The sequence below is a fragment of the Muscardinus avellanarius genome (genome assembly GCF_963383645.1).
Source record: "Muscardinus avellanarius genome assembly, chromosome: 9".
Classification (NCBI taxonomy): domain Eukaryota; kingdom Metazoa; phylum Chordata; class Mammalia; order Rodentia; family Gliridae; genus Muscardinus; species Muscardinus avellanarius.
In genome coordinates, this window is record NC_137795.1 from 12983760 (window position 1) to 13003921 (window position 20162).

A 20162-nucleotide genomic window follows, 5' to 3' on the forward strand; every position below is an offset into this window, starting at 1 on the left:
CAGCTCTACCACTCCTGGGTATCTTTCCAAAGGAGATAAAATCAGAGAACTACAGTAACATACGCACACCCATGTTCACAGCAGCACAATTCGCAATAGGCAAAGTATGGAACCAACCTAGGTGTCCATCAACAGATGAATGGACGACAAACTTATGGGAAAAACACACAATGGAATTCTACTCCGCAATAAAGAAGAGCATAATCATATCATCTGCAAGAAGATGGAAAGACCTGGAGACCATTATGCTAAGTGAGATCGGCCAGGCACAGAAAGAGAAGAGACATATGTTTTCTCTAATATCCCCAAACTAGGGAGCATTGGGGATACCAGAGGGAATCCAGATAATGGAGGGGAAATCTCAGCAAAGCCAGAAAGGAAGGGTAGGGGAGAAAGAAGGCTGAGATTCATTAATGGAAAACATACATTCAAATATGTGTATACATGTAAATATAACATTGTTAACCTGGACACTCAGTATCAGGAGGGAGGAAATAGGTGAAGGGGGAGGGCACCGAGGACTGTGTGACTGTATGCCAGTGTCAAGATGATCCATTTTGACGTGAGACTATAGAGCACCAATAAAAAAAAAAAAAAAATACAAAAGCCGGGGGTGCATCTCAGAGGTAGAAAGCCCCTGGGTTCAATCCCCAGTACTGAAAATATATATATATATATGGAAAAGAAAAGAGAGAAAGGGAAGAAAGAGAATAAAGTGAGGGAGAGTGAGAGTGAGTGAGAGAGAGAGAGAGAGAGAGAGAGAGAGAGAGAGCAAGAGAGGGAGGGAGGGAGAGAGAGATGCAGTGGAAATTCTGGAGGCTGGCCTCTAGCCGGCCCCCACCCTCTGGTCTCAGAAGACCCTGCAGCCACCAGCCCAGGTGGAGAAGTGGGGGTCTGTCCTTGTTCTTCTGGGGTGTAGGGGGGCAGAATCCCTGCATCCTAACAGAGTCACCTACATGTCGCATTTTTTGATCACCTCCCAGGAGTTACAAAAAGCTGTGGCCCTCACTGCTCACCCCTGATGACAAGATGCTGCCCACCCTGGAGAAGCCAACTCCAAAGCCGCCCTCCCACAGCAGCCAGAGCACAGAGGGAGAGGACAGCCAGGTGCGAGTCCTACCAGCACCGCCAACAGCCAGTCCTGGCCTTGACTTTAAAGCCTGGACCGCCAGGCCCCATCCCAGGGCTGATGGTGGGTTAAAGCCAAGCTACATAAAACTCTATAGTCAGTGCTGAAATACAGCAGGCGCTCAATACAAGCTTAGCCCTGCTGGGCACAGTGGCACATGCCTGTATTCTCAGCTATCTTGGTGGCTGAGGCAGGAGGATCACAGGTTCGAGGCCAAGCTGGCCAACGTAATGAATCCCTGTCCAAAAATAAAAAGGGGCTGGAAGTGTGGTTTGGTGGTAAAGTGCCCTTGGGTTCAATTCCCAGTACTGGGAAATAAACAAAGAAGCCAATAAAAAGCTCAGATCCTTTAACCAACCATTGCCAGTGCTTCATGCCTGGGCAAAAGGGGCAAAGTAAGACCCAACCCCTCGCAGCTAACCAAACGGATGCAAGGGGCACAGCTACACTGTACACTAACCCCAGGCACCGAGTCCTTCCTCACTGGGCAGTAAGAGACAGAGGCTGAATAATGAGCCCGGATGGAGGATTAACCACCCCCACGTGTGCCTCCTCATTTATGGGCACTGCAGCTCTCTCATCTGGAGGTTGTCTTCAGGGTGGGAGATGAGGTTTTTGGTGCCTGGGAGGTACTTAGCAGCATCAGGGCTCAGCCGCAGGCAGCTCTCCTAACTAAGCTCACTCCCCATGAGAGCCAGCTCCCCTGCACAATCCCGCCCTCTGGAGGGAACACTGAGCCTGCCAGGTGTGAGTGTGTCCCTAGGTGCCCATCATCATGAGCTGGATTTTCTTTTATCGGTGCTGGGATCCAACTTAGGGCCAAGCACGGGCTAAGTGCAGGATCTACCACTGACCTACATCTCTAGCCCTGATATTTTTGAGAATCTGACAAGGGTAAGGTGGGGATTTCCCCATCCATTAACAAAGAGTTTTAAAATCTGAGCTTCCAGGGAAAATTAATTAAGACCCTCAAAGACTCTGGATGAACCATTTTATACTACGATACAAAACAAACTCATGACTTGCCATCTTATCAAAGTGGAGCCCAAGCCAAGATTATATCTAAGTTACTCTATGCGCACTGGCAGCGATACATATGCCTTAAAGGCTTTCCTTAGTTCAGACAAAATCTTTACTAAAATTATTTTGCATGTGCAAATTCTTTAGTATTTAAGATAGATAACAGACCAAAAAAAGAATAAAAAAAAAAAGGAAAAGTTCATCTCTTCCAAAAATCAACACACTCAAGGAACGAAAGTATCTGGAGAAATCACTGTTTTGATCTTTACCAGCTGCACTTCATGTCACGACTTTTAATGCTAAACACTCATTCTATTTGTGCTTCTGCCCCCTGGGAGGCCAGTGATTGGGTTAGGATCATTCCTTGTGGTCAGGACATGGGATGTGCAGCAGGGCAGTTGCGGGGTTAGGACCTTATTTCCAAGTTTAGATATAGCGGGTGAATCTACAATGAAAGACGACCACGGACAAAACGGTTCTGTCTCTTTAATTAAAATGCCTTTACTCAGAAAACTAACCCAATGTCTTGAGTTAAAAACTACTTTTCATTCTCCCTCCTGGCTCTTTGTGGGAGCTGGGGGAATGAAGGTGCTATTGTTTTAAGTAGAATCACTTCTTCCTTTTGTGTCCTTACTGCTGTGGCGGTGGCACTCACCATGATGTCCCCCTTCAGCAGCTGGGCCGGCTCGATGACAATGCAGATCCTGCTGGGGTTTTCTGGACCAACGTTGCTTGGGGAGAGACAGGAAGGTAAATCAGTATGCAATGTCACAATTTCACAGACAGACAACACGTCGAGACAAGAACACGTACTGAAAACTCAGAAATGACACAAAATGTTCCCATTAGCTCAGAATCCAGTCCCTCAAAATCTACCCTTCAGAAAAGAGTCAGAAGTGTTCAGGAGAGCCAGACCTGGTAGTGCATTTCTGTAACCCTGTAGTAGTTGAGAGGCTGAGACAGGATGATTGCATTTTTGAGGACAGCCTCAGCAAGTAGTGAGACTCTCATCAACCTAGTGACACCCTGTTTCAAAATAAAAATAAAATAGACCTGGAAGTGTAGCTTGGAGGTAGAATAAAATTGGTTCTATCCCCAAATACTACCCCCCAAAAATTGTCCAGGTGTGATGGCGCACTCTTGTAATCACGGAATTTAGGAGGCCGACAGGAGGATCACGGTTCTCAGACAGCCTCAGCTATTTAGTGAGGCCCTTTGCAACTCAGTGAGACCCTGTTTCAAAATAAAGAATAAAACAAATAGGGCTGTGGGTGTGTAGCTTGGAGGGACAATGTCCCTGGGTTCCATCCCCAGTACCACACACACACACACACACACACACACACACACACACACACACACAAACGTTTTCAAGAAAGCTCCAGTCTTGGGAGGGTCCTAAGGGCACTGTCAGAGTCAGGGAGTGACCCGAGAGGGCTGAGTCCCTCTCCACCCATGGTGTCCCCACAGACTACACCATTGAAGGCCAAGCTGAGGGGCAGCTGGTACAGCTTCCAATACAAGCTGAGAGCACAATTTCCAAGATGTCACTGCATATGTGGGGCCCAGCCTGGAGCCAGGAGCAGTACTAGGGGCAAAACCCTCGGTCCCTTTGCTTATTTTACATTAACACCCACAAGATGCCATCCACACACCAAAAGCGAAAAATCAACAAAAATCCCCAGGGTTATACAAATTCCAAGATGTACATTGGCTACCCTTTGTGCAAAACGCAAAGGAGAAGAATGAACCGTAAGGGAGCACTGTCCTAGGCTCCTTCCAGGATGCCCACCTACAGCCAGCCCCTCAATGGAGCCGACCTGGGCGGCAGCACAGGGGGCCTGTGCAGAGTGGAGCATGGGCTACCCAGGGCCACCCTTCTGTGACTCCTGGGATCCCCAGACATTCATCACCCCTCTGCCGCCACAGGAGAGGCATCTCAGCTCTGCTTCCACCCCTGGACCATCTATCATGCCAAGGACAAGCTCAGACACTTACTAGATCCCGGATGTGTACACAGGCTGCATGGCTTGGTAGAGCTTCAGGAAGGGCCGGCATACTGCAAGAGAGACACAGTCCGTGGAAAGGCAGCGCGGCGCACGTGAGCTGGTCAACAAAGAGCGAGGGCGCAGGGAGACCAAGAGACCACCGGGGCTGCGGGGAGCTAAGAAAGTGGCACCCACATTCACCGAGCACCAGGAGCCACTGGCTGCTGCAAGAAATGGCAGATCTCACCTGGAGACCAGCCCCAGCCTTAGCGCGTGATCCTGGGAGTGACCCAGGCTGTAAGCAGTGAGAGAAGGAGGCATCATGACCAGCTGGCAGTGCAGCAAGGTCCCTTTGATCCGATAAGCAGAGGACTAGAAAGATCAGACACACTTTAAAACAGAAGAAACTAAGCCAGGCACAGTGCTACAAACCTGTAGTCCCAGTGTCTTGGGAGGCTGAGGCAGGAGGTTCACAAGTTTGAGGCCAGCCCTCAGCAACTTAGTGAGACCTTGTCTTAAAACAAAATATAAATGGTCTTGGAGCCAGGCGTGGTGGTGCCTGCTTGTAATCTCAGTGCTTGGGAGGCTGAGAGAGGAGGGTTTCATGTTCAAGGCCAGCTCAGAAACTTAGTGAGATTCCTCAGCAATATGGTAAGACCCTGTTTCAAAAAAAAAAAAAAAAAAAAAAGCCGGGTGTGGTGGTGCACGCTTATAATCTCAGCATTTGGGAAACTGAGACAGGAGGATCATGGTTTGCGGACAGCCTCAGTTACTTAGTGAGGCCCTTTGCAACTCAGTGAGACCCTGTTTCAAAATAAAAGAATAAAAAATAGGGCTGGGGTATAGCTCAGAGGTAGAATGCCCCTGGGTTCCATCCCCAGTACCACATAAAGAAAAGAAAAAAAAAGGGGGTGTAGGAAGCTTGGAGGTAGAATGCCTCTGGGTTCAAACTCCAATATTAAAAAGGAGAAAGGGAGCCGGGCGTGGTGGCGCACGCTTGTAATCCCCGTGCTTGGGAGGCAGAAACAGGAGGATCGCGCAGGTTCGAAGCCAGCCCCGCGCGCTGGTTTAGGAGACCCTGTTTCCAAATAAAAATGTAAAAATAGGTCTGGGAGTGTAGCCCGGAGGTACAAGGGCTTCCAGGAACCCCAGTACCACCAAAAAAATAAATAAATAAATAAATAAAAATAAAAAGGAGAAAGGGAGATTAGATGTAGCTTAGGGGCAAAGGGCTTGCCTACCATGCCAGAGACCATGAGTTCAAATCCCAGGGAAGGAAGAAGAGAAAGAGCAGGAGGAAGAGGAGGGAAAAGAGGAGAAATGGGTGAGTAAGCATCTATCCAGATGAGACCAGAGAGGAGAGAACAGGTCTCTACACCAGCCACATGCTGTGTGCTTAAGCTGGGGATCCTTCTAAGGAGGAGGGAGAAGATGGGCTCCTAAGACAGCCTGAGGAGCCTCTCTCCTGAGGGCTTCTCCTGCACTGTGTGACTCTTTAGGTCAAGTCAGAGTCACAACGGAAGGGCACAGGGCATGAATGATGCCTTTTCTGGCCAGTTGTCCTTCCCCTGATCACTGTTCAGTCCAGTCCCATGAAACTGCAGCTCTGTCCTCAAGAAAAGTTTATATCTATGACCAGGGAGTTGAGGCACAGGCCAGGACACCACAGAAAGAAGGGGGGCTTGCTTATCTCAAGGGGACCAGAGGAAGCCCCAAGTCTGGGGCAGCAAATCACAGGCACCATGCTACGGAAGCCACTCACCTCCTCCGGTGTCAAAGTTGGGGATGCCATGCAGGATGACAAAATGCAGGAACAGGGGAGAGGCATTCATCTTCACTGACCCCGACAGGAGCCCGCTGAGAAACTGCACGTACCTGCAAGGGCCAAAGGCTTAGACTCCACAGCAGCACCCCCAGAAATATGTTAAACCCAAGCATCCTGGGTCACACCCAGGATCACGCGCCAAGGCTGGGGCTGGTCTCCAGGTACCAAAAAAAGGTGACTCTCAGCCCATACCCCACAGTGTCGCAGCCCTAATGGGGGCTCCATCCATACCTCTAGGAACCACCTGCGAAGACCCTGTGCCGGACTGCGGGGACACAGAGGCACGAGCAGCTCCTATGCATAGGCGCCCACATGCCCGGAGGCCTCCCCACCTGTTCGCTGAGCCCCACGGGGCCACATAATGCAGGCCTAGCAACTCCATACCCACGGCTTCCTGTTCCTGCACAGGAACAGTGTGGCCTACACTCCATCCTACACTGGACCTTCCACCGCACAGCACACAGGAGAAACTCTAGGACTTCAAAGGCCCTGAATGGCTCTGCCCTCGTGTCCTCTCTTGGGCCCTCTCTTCCTACTCAGTTCCAAGGTGAAGGCCACCAGGAGTATCTATCCTGGCCTGTGAGACGTGGCAGGCACTCCCCTTGTATACACAGGATGGCAGCACATTATCTTCGTATGCACATGGGGCTCAAGAGGGACATGTCAACTCTAGGAGTATGTGGTGGCCAGTGTCCTCATGAGGTAAGACAAGGTGGTAGTTAGTGGCCTGTGCGCTGGCCCCTCAGCAAGCTCTGGTATTCCTTTGGCCCTGGGTCTCCCACGTGAGGCCTGGCACGGCAGCCCCTGTTTCCATGGAGCTGAGAGCCCAGAGTCAGCCCTTGTCCCAAGGCCCCTCCCAGAGCCTTACTGTTTACCCACACAACCTCCTTCATGGCCCGCTCACCTCTCTAGTATGTCTCCACCAAAGAACTGCAATCTTTGCAAGGAAGAAAAACAAAACCGAACCCAAACCGAAGACCCCAAAGTATCAGCCCCTTTGTACATATCTGATGCTCACAGCAGAACCAGTCAGGAGACAGCAAGTTCCACTCACCAGCGTGGGGGCCTCACGCCTCAAATCCCTGCAGGGACCAAGACCATCTGTCCCGGGACAGAAACAGTCGTAGGCTCCACCCACTCACAGGAAGACAAATTCTCTAGTGCACATCAGAATTCAAAGCCGGCCATCACTCAAGAAGCTGAATTTATATACAAAGCCAACTGGATGATAGGAAGTCTCTGATAAACATTCAAAAACATACAGCCCCAGCCGGGCGTGGTGGCGCACCCTTGTAATCCCCATGCTGGGGAGGTGGAGACAGGAGGATCACGCAGGTTCAAAGCCAGCCTTGCTGGCCTAAGAGACTATGTTTTTAAATAAAATATAAAATAAATAGGTCTGGGAGTGTAGCCCGGAGGTAGAAGGGTTCCATCCCCAGTACCACCAAAAAAAAAAAAAAAAAAAAAACCATAAAGCCCCATAGTCCATCCTGGAGGAAAGCCTCAGTAAAGAATATCATCTTGGGTTTAGGTGTTTGCAAAGCAGTAGACTTATAGGTTTTAGGCAGCAGGGAAAGTGCATTAGTATCATAAACCATCTAGAGATTATCTGAAGTCTCATCTAGAAATTATCTGAAGCATACAGGAGACTGTGTAGGTTTCATGCAAACATCAGCCATTTTAGGGAAGGGATTTGAGCACATGCAGATCTTAGAATCCCTGAGCACATGCAGATCTTAGAATCCCTGAGCGGCCTGCAACCAACCCCGTGCAGACATGGCAGGAACCCCGGTAGTTATCAATGCCCACAAGGTTCTGAGGCTGTGCATTCTCTTTCTGCCAGTGACTGCGTTCCCAGCCTTAAATTAATTCACTCTCAAGAGTAGTAGGAGCTTCAAAATGATTTCTTGGCCTTTGTCTTAAAATAGCCTGTAAAGCAGCTCTAGTCCCCAGAGCATCCCGGTGATGGAGAAGGCTCTCTACTCCATAAAAGCTACCTCCGCACGTTATCCTGGTATCAGCCTCCCCCAGCCGTCTCACACAGGCACGCAGTTGTTCACCAACTCAATCATTATTTGGTGAACATTATCTAATACAGGCACTGAGCAAGGTAGCCAAAATGGCTCCAGGAACAGAGCGTTCTGGGTGCAAAGAGTTAGCCTGGGGTTGCAAAGTTCAACCCGGCTGTTATCACAAGATGTAAGGGCTTTGAGTGCACGAGAGCTGTGGGCATGTTCAAATGAGAAGCGCCCTTCCCCTGCCCGGCACTCTTTTAATGTTTTTAAAAAGATGCTTGTTCAGGAGGTAACAAGGATGAGAAGGACAGATAAGGGGAGTCATGCCTCTGGGGCACGTTCTGGACTTTCCGTGTGGGTGACAGTCTCGTTTCCACCGCATCTTCTACGCAGTAGGTCGGAAGACTATTCCCATTTGGAGAACTGTTCAGTGGAGAAATAGTACTTCATGGTTCAAAATAGAACAAGGGGCTATTTAGCTATAATGCTAATAATATGCTGGGTTTGCACCATGATTTGCATTCCTCTTGGGGTCTGTTGCTCAGAGCAGGACACAGGCTTCAACATACAAACACTCCTGTCCAAGCAGAGACAAGCCCAGGACACTGGAGCAGCCGCAACAAAAGAAGGCGCCTTAATGTCCCAGAAATCCCTTTCCAGATCTGCGGACGCAGCCAGCCCTCGGCTGCACTACAAACAGCAGATGTGGACCATCGAGGCTCACGTGCAAAGGTCAGGGCACAACTATCCCATCTCCATGGTCGAAAGCTGTTCATCAACTGCCTTGGCAATTCTTGAACACATTCCTTGCTAAATGATTGGCTTAATACTGCACTGGAGTTGCATGGGGGCAGGGTGGTCTTCGTGGCCCTGATCTGCCAACAAGGCTCATCTGGAAAGAGCAAAGTTGTGGGCCAGCTCACTGCCAGATCCTCTGGACTTCAGCCAGACAGGGCCAGCCACAAAAGGAGAAAGCTCTGCTCCACCACGGTGGGCCATGCTGATCAGGAAGGGGTCACAGGAGACAGAAATCCCTCCCCAAACCCCTGCTTCAAAGGCACAGCATCAAGCAGCTGACCGCAGGAATCAAAATACATTTGCCTATTCCTATGCTGTCTACAGTTGCCTTTGTGCTAGAACAGGAGTGAAGGAGACCACTCAGCCTGCAATGAATGAGACATCCACCCATCAGCCTGTCAAAGCGCAAGGTCACTGACCCTGGGCCTAGCAGACAGAAACAAGTTTTGGCTGGATCATAAACATCAAAGTGGCCAATGCCGGAGAGAAAGACCATAAGTGAGAAAGGTCCTGGTCTGCCCTCCCAGAGCTGCAGCCTGGAGGCTCAGAGACATAGAGGGTGGCTCTTCTCACCCAAGGACACTGCACCAGGCATGACTTTTCTGCCCTCGTTTGTTTAAAGGTAACATCCTCTTTGCCTCTCCCCTCTGAGCTCCAGGGATGGATACGTACCGTTTCTGGGATGGCTGCATTAACGCCAAAACTTTGTCATCATAAAACTTCTTCATTGCAAATCTGTCCAGGGCCTGGTCTGCACTGAGGAAGCAAAGGAAAAAGAGAAAGGGTGTGAAGTGGATGGAGTCCCACCCGCCGCGTGGCTGGGGGCTTGGGTCACGCACCCTGTGGCTGCTCCAGGCACTCAGCTTCCACTAGGGGCTTCATTCTTGGCCACCCCCCACACATACTCACGCCAACTACCTCTCCTTGGATTGCGATTCCCTGTGGGGTATGCTCCGTTCAAAGTGGGAGTCAAGCCCCCCAGAATAGAGCACCTTGAAGGGTTGACGCTAAGACTGAGGAGTGTCGGCTCGTGCTCCTCCGGGTGCACTCTTAGCTAGGACATGCAGTCCCAAGAGGAAACAGTGGGGGACACTCAGCTCAAGCCACTTCTAGGAAATGACGCATGGGGTCGGGAAGGGGCAGCCCAGGGCGGGGATGCTGGAGAAGTACCTGAGGCCTGAGGGCTGCGGGACTGTGTTCTGTTTTATCATCATCATCATCATCATCATCATCATCATCATCACTACTACTATTACTGCAGTACTGGGGATGGAACCCAGGGACATTCTACCTCTGAGTTACACCCCTACTCCTATTTTCTTTTTCTTTATTTTGAAACAGGGCTTCACTGAGTTGCAAAGGGCCTCACTAAGTAGCTGGGGCTGGCCTTGAACCATGATCCTCCTGTCTCAGCCTTCCCGAGTGCTGGATGAAAAGCCTGCGCCACCACACCTGGCTATGTTTGCATTCTTGAAGTGGCTGCTATGCAAGGGAGCCCTGCTTTCTAGCACCGAGGTTTCGACCCCATGGTGCTCACCAGCAGCAGTTACACAGCCTTCCAAGACCCGCAGTGGGGCGTGGCTGGGTTTTGTGAGCTGGCCTCGGGATGAATTGGGGAACAGAACTGCAGTGAGACTTAACAACTCAGACTTGTGTGAGCCAAACGTTTCCCTGAAAATCTCACAGAGAGGTGGGCCCGCTCCTTAGGAAAATGTGTATGTCCTTCTAAGAAAAACAAAACTATGTATATAATGTATATTTATTATTCATTCCTTCCATATATATAAATATATGGAATGGCGGGCACCTTAAAGACCATGAAAAACTGCAGCAAGACAGGCTGAAGAACAAAGGAAAAGCATTGGAAATCATCATGCATGGGTCCAACTCCCCTTGAATGCTCAGTAACAGCGGGCCTGCTGCTGGTTTGGACTATACCAAGGTCTGGCTGGTGGGGTCCTCACCAACAGAAAGGTCCAGCTGAGCACTGGATATTTCCCTTAATGAGTAAAGGGAGATGAATATCGAGTTACATAGGCACCCATTCGCCTTTCTGGAATTCACCTGTTCAGCTCAGTGCTGAGCATAGATTCTGGCCAATATTTCAGTTCAGTATTAATAGCATTCCCAGGATTTTTTCTTTTTTTTTTTTTTTTTTTTTGGCGGTACTAGGGATTGAGCCCAGGGTCATTCTACCTGTGAATGACACCTTCAACTCTGTTTTTTATTCTTTATTTTGAAACAGGGTCTCACTGAGTTGCACAGGGCCTCACTAAGTAGCTGAGGCTGTCCATGAACCGCGATCCTCCTGTCTCAGCCTCCCAAATGCTGAGATTACAAGTGTGAACCACCATACCCGACTAGACCATTTAATTTAAAAGCACTTAATCATGTTGCTTTTATTAAAAACAGCAGCATCAGCGACCACTCAAGTTTGAGCACAGACACGGTCCTAAGCGCTTTGTGGGCAGCGGCATACAGAACCTCAGGACACCTGGGCAGTCCAGCTATAACTCCCTTTACCCTGGTGATTCTTTGCCATATGGCTGGGACCCGTCTTCACCATCAGGACAGTATTTAAATGTGCACCGGGGATGGGCCCTTATTTCTCCCCAGTTCCCCAAAGCTCCCGCATTAGCCAGAGCACAGAACGGCACTGTGGGGACAGAAATGCTCGGGCAGCTCGCCAGTCTCCGACCAGATGCCTCGGGCATGACTGAGGGGCCTCTGTGTGGACCGGGAGTCTCTGTGCGTCCGGCTCACACAGAGATGCTTATTGTCGCCCAGAGAGCTCTGGTTTTCTTGTGGGGTAAGTTTCCGCCCTGGCAGGCACCACCAGCTCCCCAATTCGTGTCCAGAGAAAACAATCTGAAACTCAAACTTCACTCCTTTTGGCTAGAAAGGGAAAGGTCCATCGGCTAACAGGAGCAGTGTCTCTTTGCTCAGATCAGGCTACACAAGGTAGCCATTGAGAAGACACGGCAGGCACAGCTGTCAGAGCCATACAGAAGGCTACTTTCTGTTTCTTTTTGTTTTTTCTTTCTCCTTTTGCAGTGCTAGGGATGAAATCTTGGGCCTTGTACGCGTTAGGCAAAGTTCTACTGACCTACAGCCTCAGCCTAAGAGTGACTCTTCTAAACCGAATTGTAGCAGGAGGGGAGATTTGTCCCTCATCAAGTAGATCATGGTACAACACACTACAGGTGGCCAGCAGGACCGGACCCAGGCTGGAGTTCCTGTGACCCCACAGTGTCTTTGCACCAGGTATAGGGTACCTGGTGGCTCCTTTAAAGTCCCCACAATTACTGCCCCACCTCCTGAGACCTGGCGTGGACCGGATTCCCATTTGGAGACTAGACAAGCTGCTAAACTTCTCTGAGCCTCAGTTCTGCATCTGTTCAAAGGGACCGATGATTGCCTCGTGGGTTTAGTTGGAAGGATTCAGGGAGAACAGGGGAACATCTGGTCTACTTCTCTGGCCTAAGTAGCTGTCGCCATCATTATTTACAAGGTATGACCTAAACAGAGATGTTCTGCTATTTTTTGTTTTGTTTTGTTTTTTAGTACTGGGGATGGAACCCAGGGGCATTCTACCTCCCAGCTACACCCCCAGCCCTATTTTTTATTCTTTATTATTTTTTTTGTGTGTGTGGTACTGGGGTTCCTGGAAACCCTTTTACCTCCGGGCTACACTCCCAGACCTATTTTATATTTTATTTGGAAACAGGGTCTTTTAAGCCAGTGAGGCTGGCTTCGAACCTGCACAATCCTCCTATCTCCGCCTCCCAAGTGCGGGGATTACAAGCGTGCGCCACCACGCCCGGCTTTATTCTTCATTTTGAAACAAGATCTCACTAAGTTGTGGAGGGTCTCATTAAATAACTGAGGCTGTCCTCAAACTCAGATCTCCTGCCCAGCCAACTAAATGCTAGGATTGCAAGCGTGAGCCCCCACACCCAGCTTCAGCTCTGCTTTTAATAATAACATTTACCTCTTATTATTTTCACTAAAGAATGTCTGAGCTCAGATTTTTCATGCCTCTGTGTAAGCCCTCATGTCAATCGCCGGGGTCCCAAACAGGCACAGATGGCCCTGGTACTGGGGACAAGAGATCTGTCCTGCATTGCTCCCAGGAAGCCTACCTACCATCCAGCCCACACAGTCTCTACACCCAACACCCCCGGCAGCCATCCTACCTGGCGGAGACGTTGGTGAAGTGCATGTAGGACGATATGACCACGCCGATGCGTCCTTTCCCACCCTGCAGGAGAGAAAAGGTGAAGAAGGAATGTTCTCTGGGCTCCCACAGCAGAGATGCGACTAGACGTAACGCCCAACGGTGAATAGAATAAAGGAGAGCTTGCTTGGTGGCTTGGCCAGCTTGACGGCCTCTGCCTCTCTGTTAGGGAAGAGCCAGCACCCAACACAAGCAGCCTCCACAGCAGGGAACCGCACCCACGGGCCCACACCAAGGACAGGTGTCAATGGGCAGACCCACCCAGCGGCAGCCAGACATTTCACCACCTCCCAATTAGGCTGGACAAAACTGTGCCAGGAATGATAGCAATTAGCATGTCCTAATTACCCAGGTGAAACGGGAGTAAGCACCTGCTCACGGGGCAGCGACCAGGGCTGCACACCCACTAGACAGCAGAGCCCAGGGAGCCAGGAGCAGCGCTACACTGGCCCAGGCAGCACCCAGCTCCCGGGAACCCCCGTACACAAAGAGGGCTCCCGTGCCACACAGGCACCATGGAGATGAGACAGCAGCCAACATAACAAAGACATGCACAGACCATTGTGCATGCGGGTCCACATCACCAACAGCAGATAGCAGACCAAGGGGAAGCTATGCGACAGGCCACCCCCACCCAGAACCATGGACCACACCTTTCAGAAAACGCTGCCAGGACCTACTAATGGTAGTCAGCAAATCAGCTCACAAGCCAGTTCTGCTACCATCGCATTCCTTAAAACCTGTGAGCTAACAGTCAGGCTTAACACTTTTATACCACTAAACCGGGCATGACAGTTCATGGCTGTAATCCCAGTACTTGGGAGGTTGAGACAAGATGAATCACAGGTGCAAGGCCAGCCTCAGCAATTTATTAAGATCCTCAGCAACCTAGCAAGATTCTATTGCAAAGTTAAAAATTAAAAAGGGGTCAGGAGCCAGGCGTGGTGGCGCATGCTTGTAATCCCCGCACTTGGGAAGCTGAGACAGGAGGATCGTGCAGGTTTGAAGCCAGCCGCACTGGCTTAAGAGACCCTGTTTCCAAATAAAATATAAAATGGGTCTGGGAGTGTAGCCTGGAGGTAGAAGGGTTCCATCCCCAGTATCACCAAAAAAAAAAAAAAAAAAGGGTCAGGGATGTATGTAGCTCAGAGGTAGAATGCCCCAGGTATCCCCAGTACCACAATAAAAACAAAAGCCACACACTGAAGAAAAAAGTCCAAAAAGAATGAAATTCTGAGGCATGTGAAGATTACATGAAATTCAAATGTCATCATCCATCCACAAGTCAGATGGGACAAGGCTCCTCCATTTCTTTATTTCCAACCACAGAGCAGCAGCAGTTTGAGGAACTGCAGCAGCACCATATTACCCAAGTGCTTACTTAAAAAAAAAAAAAAAAAAGATTACCTGGCCCTGATCTAGAATCACATGAAGCAGAAATGGCAGAGCCACCACTATGTAGCTCCTTAACTCTATTCTTCAAAAGGAATGAATGAACAAGTTGAAATCAAACTTTCGATCAATCAACAATCCTATGTGCGTGTCACCCAGGATCAGTCTGCTCTCTGTCCTGTGAAAGTCAAAGGTGTTTCTAATAGTTATTCAACGCAGGCACTTGACAAGCCCTTTGCAGCTGAATCTTGGCATATGCACTTACTGACTAAAAAGCTACTAACATGCTCCTTGCATAGAAATTTTATTAGTTTTATGAACAAAAATTTACCTAAAAGAAAACATCAACACCTTGGCCAAAACCTAGTATGCAAATGTGCACATTCATTGTTGATATCCTCAATCAGTTATTTTTTGTGACACTAGTTATACACAAAGTAAATGTTAAGAGATCTGAGGGGAGAGGTGGACAGAAATACAGTAATACCAAGGACTTCCTTACCCCACTTCAACAACGGGAAGATTATCCAGATAGAAAATCAATAAGGACCAAACGGACCTCTCACACATATACAAAACCTCCCATCCAAGAGCAAAAAGAATCCACATTCTTCTCAAGTCCACACAGAACATTCTCCAAGACAGATCTTATGTTAGCCCATGAAACAAGTCTTAACAGATTTAAGAAGAATGAAATCATATCAAATATCTTTTCTGACCACCACAGTATGAAGCTTTACATCAGTAACAGGAGGAATCTTGGAAAGTTTACAAATATGTGAAGGTTACATAACATGCTCCTGAACAACTCCTGGGTCAAGGAAGAAATTATAAGGGACATTTAAAAATATCTTGAGAAAAAAACAAAAATGGAAACACAACAAACTATGAGATACAGCAAAAGCAGTTCCAGGAGGGAAGCTTAACAGCCTACATCCAAACAGAAGAAAGGCTTCAAATAAGCAACTAGCACTCATCTCAAAGAAGTAGAAAAAGAAGAGCGAAGCCACCGTTAGTCGAAGGAAGGAAACAGCGGAGATCTTAGCAGAACAAAGTAGAGACCTACAAAACAATAGGAAGGGTTGATGAAACTGAGAGGTGTTGATTTATTTCATTTTTTGAAAAAGGAAACTGACAAAGCTTTAGTTAGATTAGCTAAGATAAAACAAAAGAAAAAGACTCAAGCAAAAACAAAGGAAAGAGAAGACATCACAACTGATAGCACAGAAATACAAAAGGTCACAAGAGACAACTATGGGCAACCATGTGCTTACAATAAATTGGATAACCTAGAAGAAAAGTACAGATTCCTAGAAATATGCCACCTGCCAAGACAAACTCATGAACAAATAGGAAATCTAAACAGACTTAGAAAGAGGGAAGAGACTGAAGCCATAATAATAGTGTCTTTCAAAGGATAACCCAGGACCAAATGGCCACTTGCAATTCTACCCAAAATATAAAGAACTTGTGTTGGTCCTTCTAAAATTCTCCCACAAAATTAGAGAGAAGGGAATATTTTCAAATGCAGCTCATAAAGCCAGCCTTATCCTAATATAAAATCATTTTTATTTTACTTTTATATATATTACTAGGAATTAAGATGATCCCCTTTCATATATTACTAGGGAGATATATATATATATATATATATATATATATATATATATATACACACACACACACACACATATATATATATATACTTTTTTTACATGTATATATACATATGTATATGTTACTAGGGATATATGTATATATTACTAAGAGTTAAGCCCAGGGATGCTTTGCCTCTGAGCTATGCCTCCAGCTCTTTTGAAACAGGGCCTCACTAAGTTACTGAGGGCCTCCCTACATTGCTGAGGCTGGCCTCAAACCTGTAAGCATCCTGTTTCAGCCTCCCAAGTACTGGGATCACAGGCATGCACCACTATACTCAGCTATAACATATTTTCTTGAAAGAGCCTGATAGTAAGATTTTAGGTTTCATGGGCTGCACGGCTTTGGTGCACATCCTCAACCCCGTCACTGCAGCGTGCATGGATTTGCATAAAGAGAGGGGTGGTTATGTTCCAAACTATTCTATAATTTGAACCTCCTACAGCTGTCACAGAAAAACAACTCTTAGCTCACAGGTTGTGGGTAAACAGGTGGAAGGCAGACTCATCTTGTGGCGACAGTCTTGTAGGGCGGGCAACAATCGATGGAACTTTGAACAATAATGGCCTGATAGTAACCAAAAGCTGCAGGGTTTCTGGCTATGCTAAACGTGCTGTTGATACACTTTCAAAACAGAGTCTGACATGGGGGAAATCTCCCCAAATAAGTGCAGCCTCACTCTGCCCAAACAGCATCAGGGAGGTTGGACACAGGCACAATGTACCAACCTGTCGTGGGGAAGGAGGGCGGGCTGTGGCTGACCCGCACGGTGCCCCTGCCCAGGCCGGGACAGGCCCAGGCTATGCCAGTCATTTCTGGCATGTAAGGAATGATGTGCCTTCTGCAGAGCTGGCAGATTGGGGCCAGTGTCAGGGATTCCACCCCCGCAGCGAGGAAGACGCTGAACTTCAGCTAAGTGGGACCTCAGCAATTTCACACTAAAAGGGGCTTTATCTCTGATGGCATATTTTCAGAGCGTTTTGAGAAGGGTTTGTGGGACCCCAGAGCAGAATAAGCACAGAGGACATCACACTGTGCTGCTAGGAATCCTACCAGAGAGCTCAGGGTCGCTTGGGGAAAGCACACATTTTAGAGATGTCCTGTGGTCATTTCGCCCCTGGGGATCCATATGCTTAAGTAATATTATAGTTTGTTTCAGCTTCATTTAAAACAAAAAAACTGAGCAGGGCATGGTTGCACACACTTGGAATCACAGCATTTGGGAGGCTGAGACCAGAAGATCGCAGTTTAGATCGTGGTTCACGGACAGCCTCAGCTACTTAGTAGGGCTCTCTGCAACTTAATGAGACCCTGTTTCAAAATAAAATTTAAAAATAGGGCTGGGGCTGTAGCTCGGAGGTAGAATACCTCTGGGTTCTACCCTTAGTACTGAAAAAGAAACTGATTATGATGAGACTATAATGCACCAATAGAAGCATAAAAATAAATAACTTGTTAAATTGAACGACTAGAAGGAAGGGCTGAGAGCACTGCTTTTCCAACAACACCACTGGAGACCTCAATCCTGTGAATTCTCAGGCTGAACTCTGCAGGTGGCATCAGTCTTCCTGTCCATCTTCTTAAGGAGAAATAAGTAAACCTAACTGCACAGCAGGCGGGGCAGGTCACACGCACTGAAATAGCTCTTAGACACGGCTCAGCTCCCCACCTGACCAGCATTGTCTCCACCCTGTGAGCCCCCAGCGCCACAGGGCGGCACTCACCCTGCAGTGGATGACCACCACGTGCTGGGGGTCGCTGTTGAGCCAGGACTCCTGCGCCTTGCAGATGGTGCAAATCTTGTTCAGGGGCGGTGCGTGCAGCTCCGGCCAGCCCACATCCAAGATCTGCAAGGAGAGAGAAAGGCCGCCTCAGTGTCCATCTCTTGAAGCCTTCTGAGGCCATCTCGTGCTGACTGCTTTCATTTTCCAAAACGAATCATTTGAGGATAAAGCACGATAGTGCAAAATTCTTCTCTGATAAGTAAGGGGCGTTATGACCAGTCTCCTTTACCAGAGAGGATATGATTAAGCTCCATCATATTCCCCCGGGGGAAGGGCTGCTCCTTTGCAGCTGGGTGACAATTCTAGGAAGGCTTTTCAGAGGTGCTGGTGGTGCAGTATTCTGTGGAAGGAACCAAGGATCTTCAAGAGCTAAAACAGTGTTTGGCCAAAGCCTCTGCCAAGATTTTTCCCTGCAGACTATAAACTAGAGTGCGTGGAGGAGGAAGAGCCAGCCAAGCCCCAGCACCACAGGAACAAATGCCTATCCTGCAGGCTGGGGACACAGGCAAGCTCCTCCAAAGACAAGAATCTGCCCGTGAGGGAGGAAGCACCTTGGAGTCTCCATTCCATCCAGTTTGATGCAAAGAACCCAGAAAAATAACCGATGGGGCCATTGTGCAAAAGATCCTCAGCTCTGAGCAGAAATCCAACCCTAAAGCCCAGTGTGGCCACAGGGTGGTGTTGCTTTTCCTTTTATTTCCTTTCATAAAGGGAAGGGAAGGCAGAGCTCTAGCTTGGTCTAAAAGTGGTATAGTGTTCAATGGGTTAGAAAGTTCAGAAAACCGCCAGGAAGCAGGAAAAGTGACCCCCCCCCCGCCACCCATGCAGACACAAAGACCAGGCCCTTTATTGAATTCCTGGGCCTCCTTTTGAATGTGTATTCAGTATAGCCCGAATACTATTTTACATAAAGTCTGTATTCTACTTTGCTAAATAGTGTGAAACTAGGCATGGTACCATGTTGTTACAGGTTTGGGGGTCCCGCATTCAAAATGCTTGGGACTGGAAATGTTTCAGACTTCCATTTTAAAATATTTGCATGGACTTTGACCAGTTGAGTGAGTATCCCTAATCTCAAAACGCAAAATCTAAAATGCTCAGAAATTCAGAACTAGCCACCCATAGTGGTATGCCTGTCATCCCAGTACTTGGGAGACTGAGTCAGAAGGATCACTGGTTTGAGATCAGGCTCAGCAACTTAGGAGGAATCTCAGCAATTCAGTAAGCCCCAGTTTCAAAATGAAAAAATATAGAGGGCTGGAGTGTAGCTCAAAGGTAGGATGCTCTTGGGTTCAATCTTCAGTACCATGAAGGAAGGAAGGAAAGGAGGAAGGGAGGGAGGGAAAGAAAAAAAGAAATCCAGAACTTTTTGCCATTCAGATTTGGGGCCTGGAGATAAGGGATGCTCAACTTGTACTTATGTTTATTTTGATGGCTAAAATATTCTAACATTGAATATACATGTGTGTGTATCAGCATGTAGCCAACATAACTTATATTTACACCATCTTAAAATTTCCTTTACATGTTTGCTGTTAAAAATAATTATGGTTGAGGGTGATGGTTATGACTACAAAGAGGTGGAAACAGAAAGCCAAAGAACAGCAGGGGAGACATCTTCGTGATTAGAGCGTTCTGTATTCTGGTTGAAGTGACGATATAAACCTATACATGCATATAATGACGGAATGTACGTACACACACACACACACACACACACACACACAGCCTTGAGACTTCTCTGCAAGTTGATGTTCCTTGTCCAAAAGTCTTAGAGTCAGATGAGTTTTGGATTTGGGGTTGTATTTTTAGATTTTGCAATATTCACAGCCATAAAACCCTTGGGTTTTGTTTGGACCCAGGTCTAAACATGAAATTCATTTGTGTTTCATATACACCTTATCCTTATAGCCCAAGTATAATTTTATGCAATGTTTTCAATAAGTTTGTACAGGAAACAAAGTTTCGTGGTGTGGATTTTCCACTTGGACCATGGGGCCAAGGAAACAGAACTTCAGAATTGGGAGCATTTGGGACTTCAGACTTTGAGAATGGAATGCTCAAACCGTGGTAGTTTTGCGAGATGCCACCAGAGGGTCGTGGAGTGAAGGGTTTATGGGATCGCTCTGTATTACTGCTGCTATTTCCTATGAATCCGTAATCATTTCAGATCTCCCCAAAAACAATTTTAATGAAAAAATAACAGGTATGAACAGTTCCCAATAGCCCTCATCAAGCCACATTCCACAAAGCCCCATAACATACGACTTTAGCACAAGCAAAGCAAGCTACACTCACACTTACATGTAATAAAA

General features: G+C 47.8%; 1 protein-coding gene across 2 annotated transcripts in view; it reads right to left on the bottom strand.

The window, feature by feature from the left end:
• The window catches only part of TNS3 (tensin 3), a gene marked incomplete at both ends in the record, with an annotated part of 191523 nt that overhangs the window by 97624 nt on the left and 73737 nt on the right, over positions 1-20162 (bottom strand). For both annotated transcript variants that reach the window (XM_080701412.1, XM_080701413.1), the window contains 6 exons: positions 2805-2880; positions 4148-4208; positions 5900-6012; positions 9448-9531; positions 12972-13036; positions 17788-17910. In XM_080701412.1, the coding sequence (XP_080557538.1) occupies positions 2805-2880; positions 4148-4208; positions 5900-6012; positions 9448-9531; positions 12972-13036; positions 17788-17910 (522 nt within the window). The remainder of the gene's footprint in view (positions 1-2804; positions 2881-4147; positions 4209-5899; positions 6013-9447; positions 9532-12971; positions 13037-17787; positions 17911-20162) is intronic.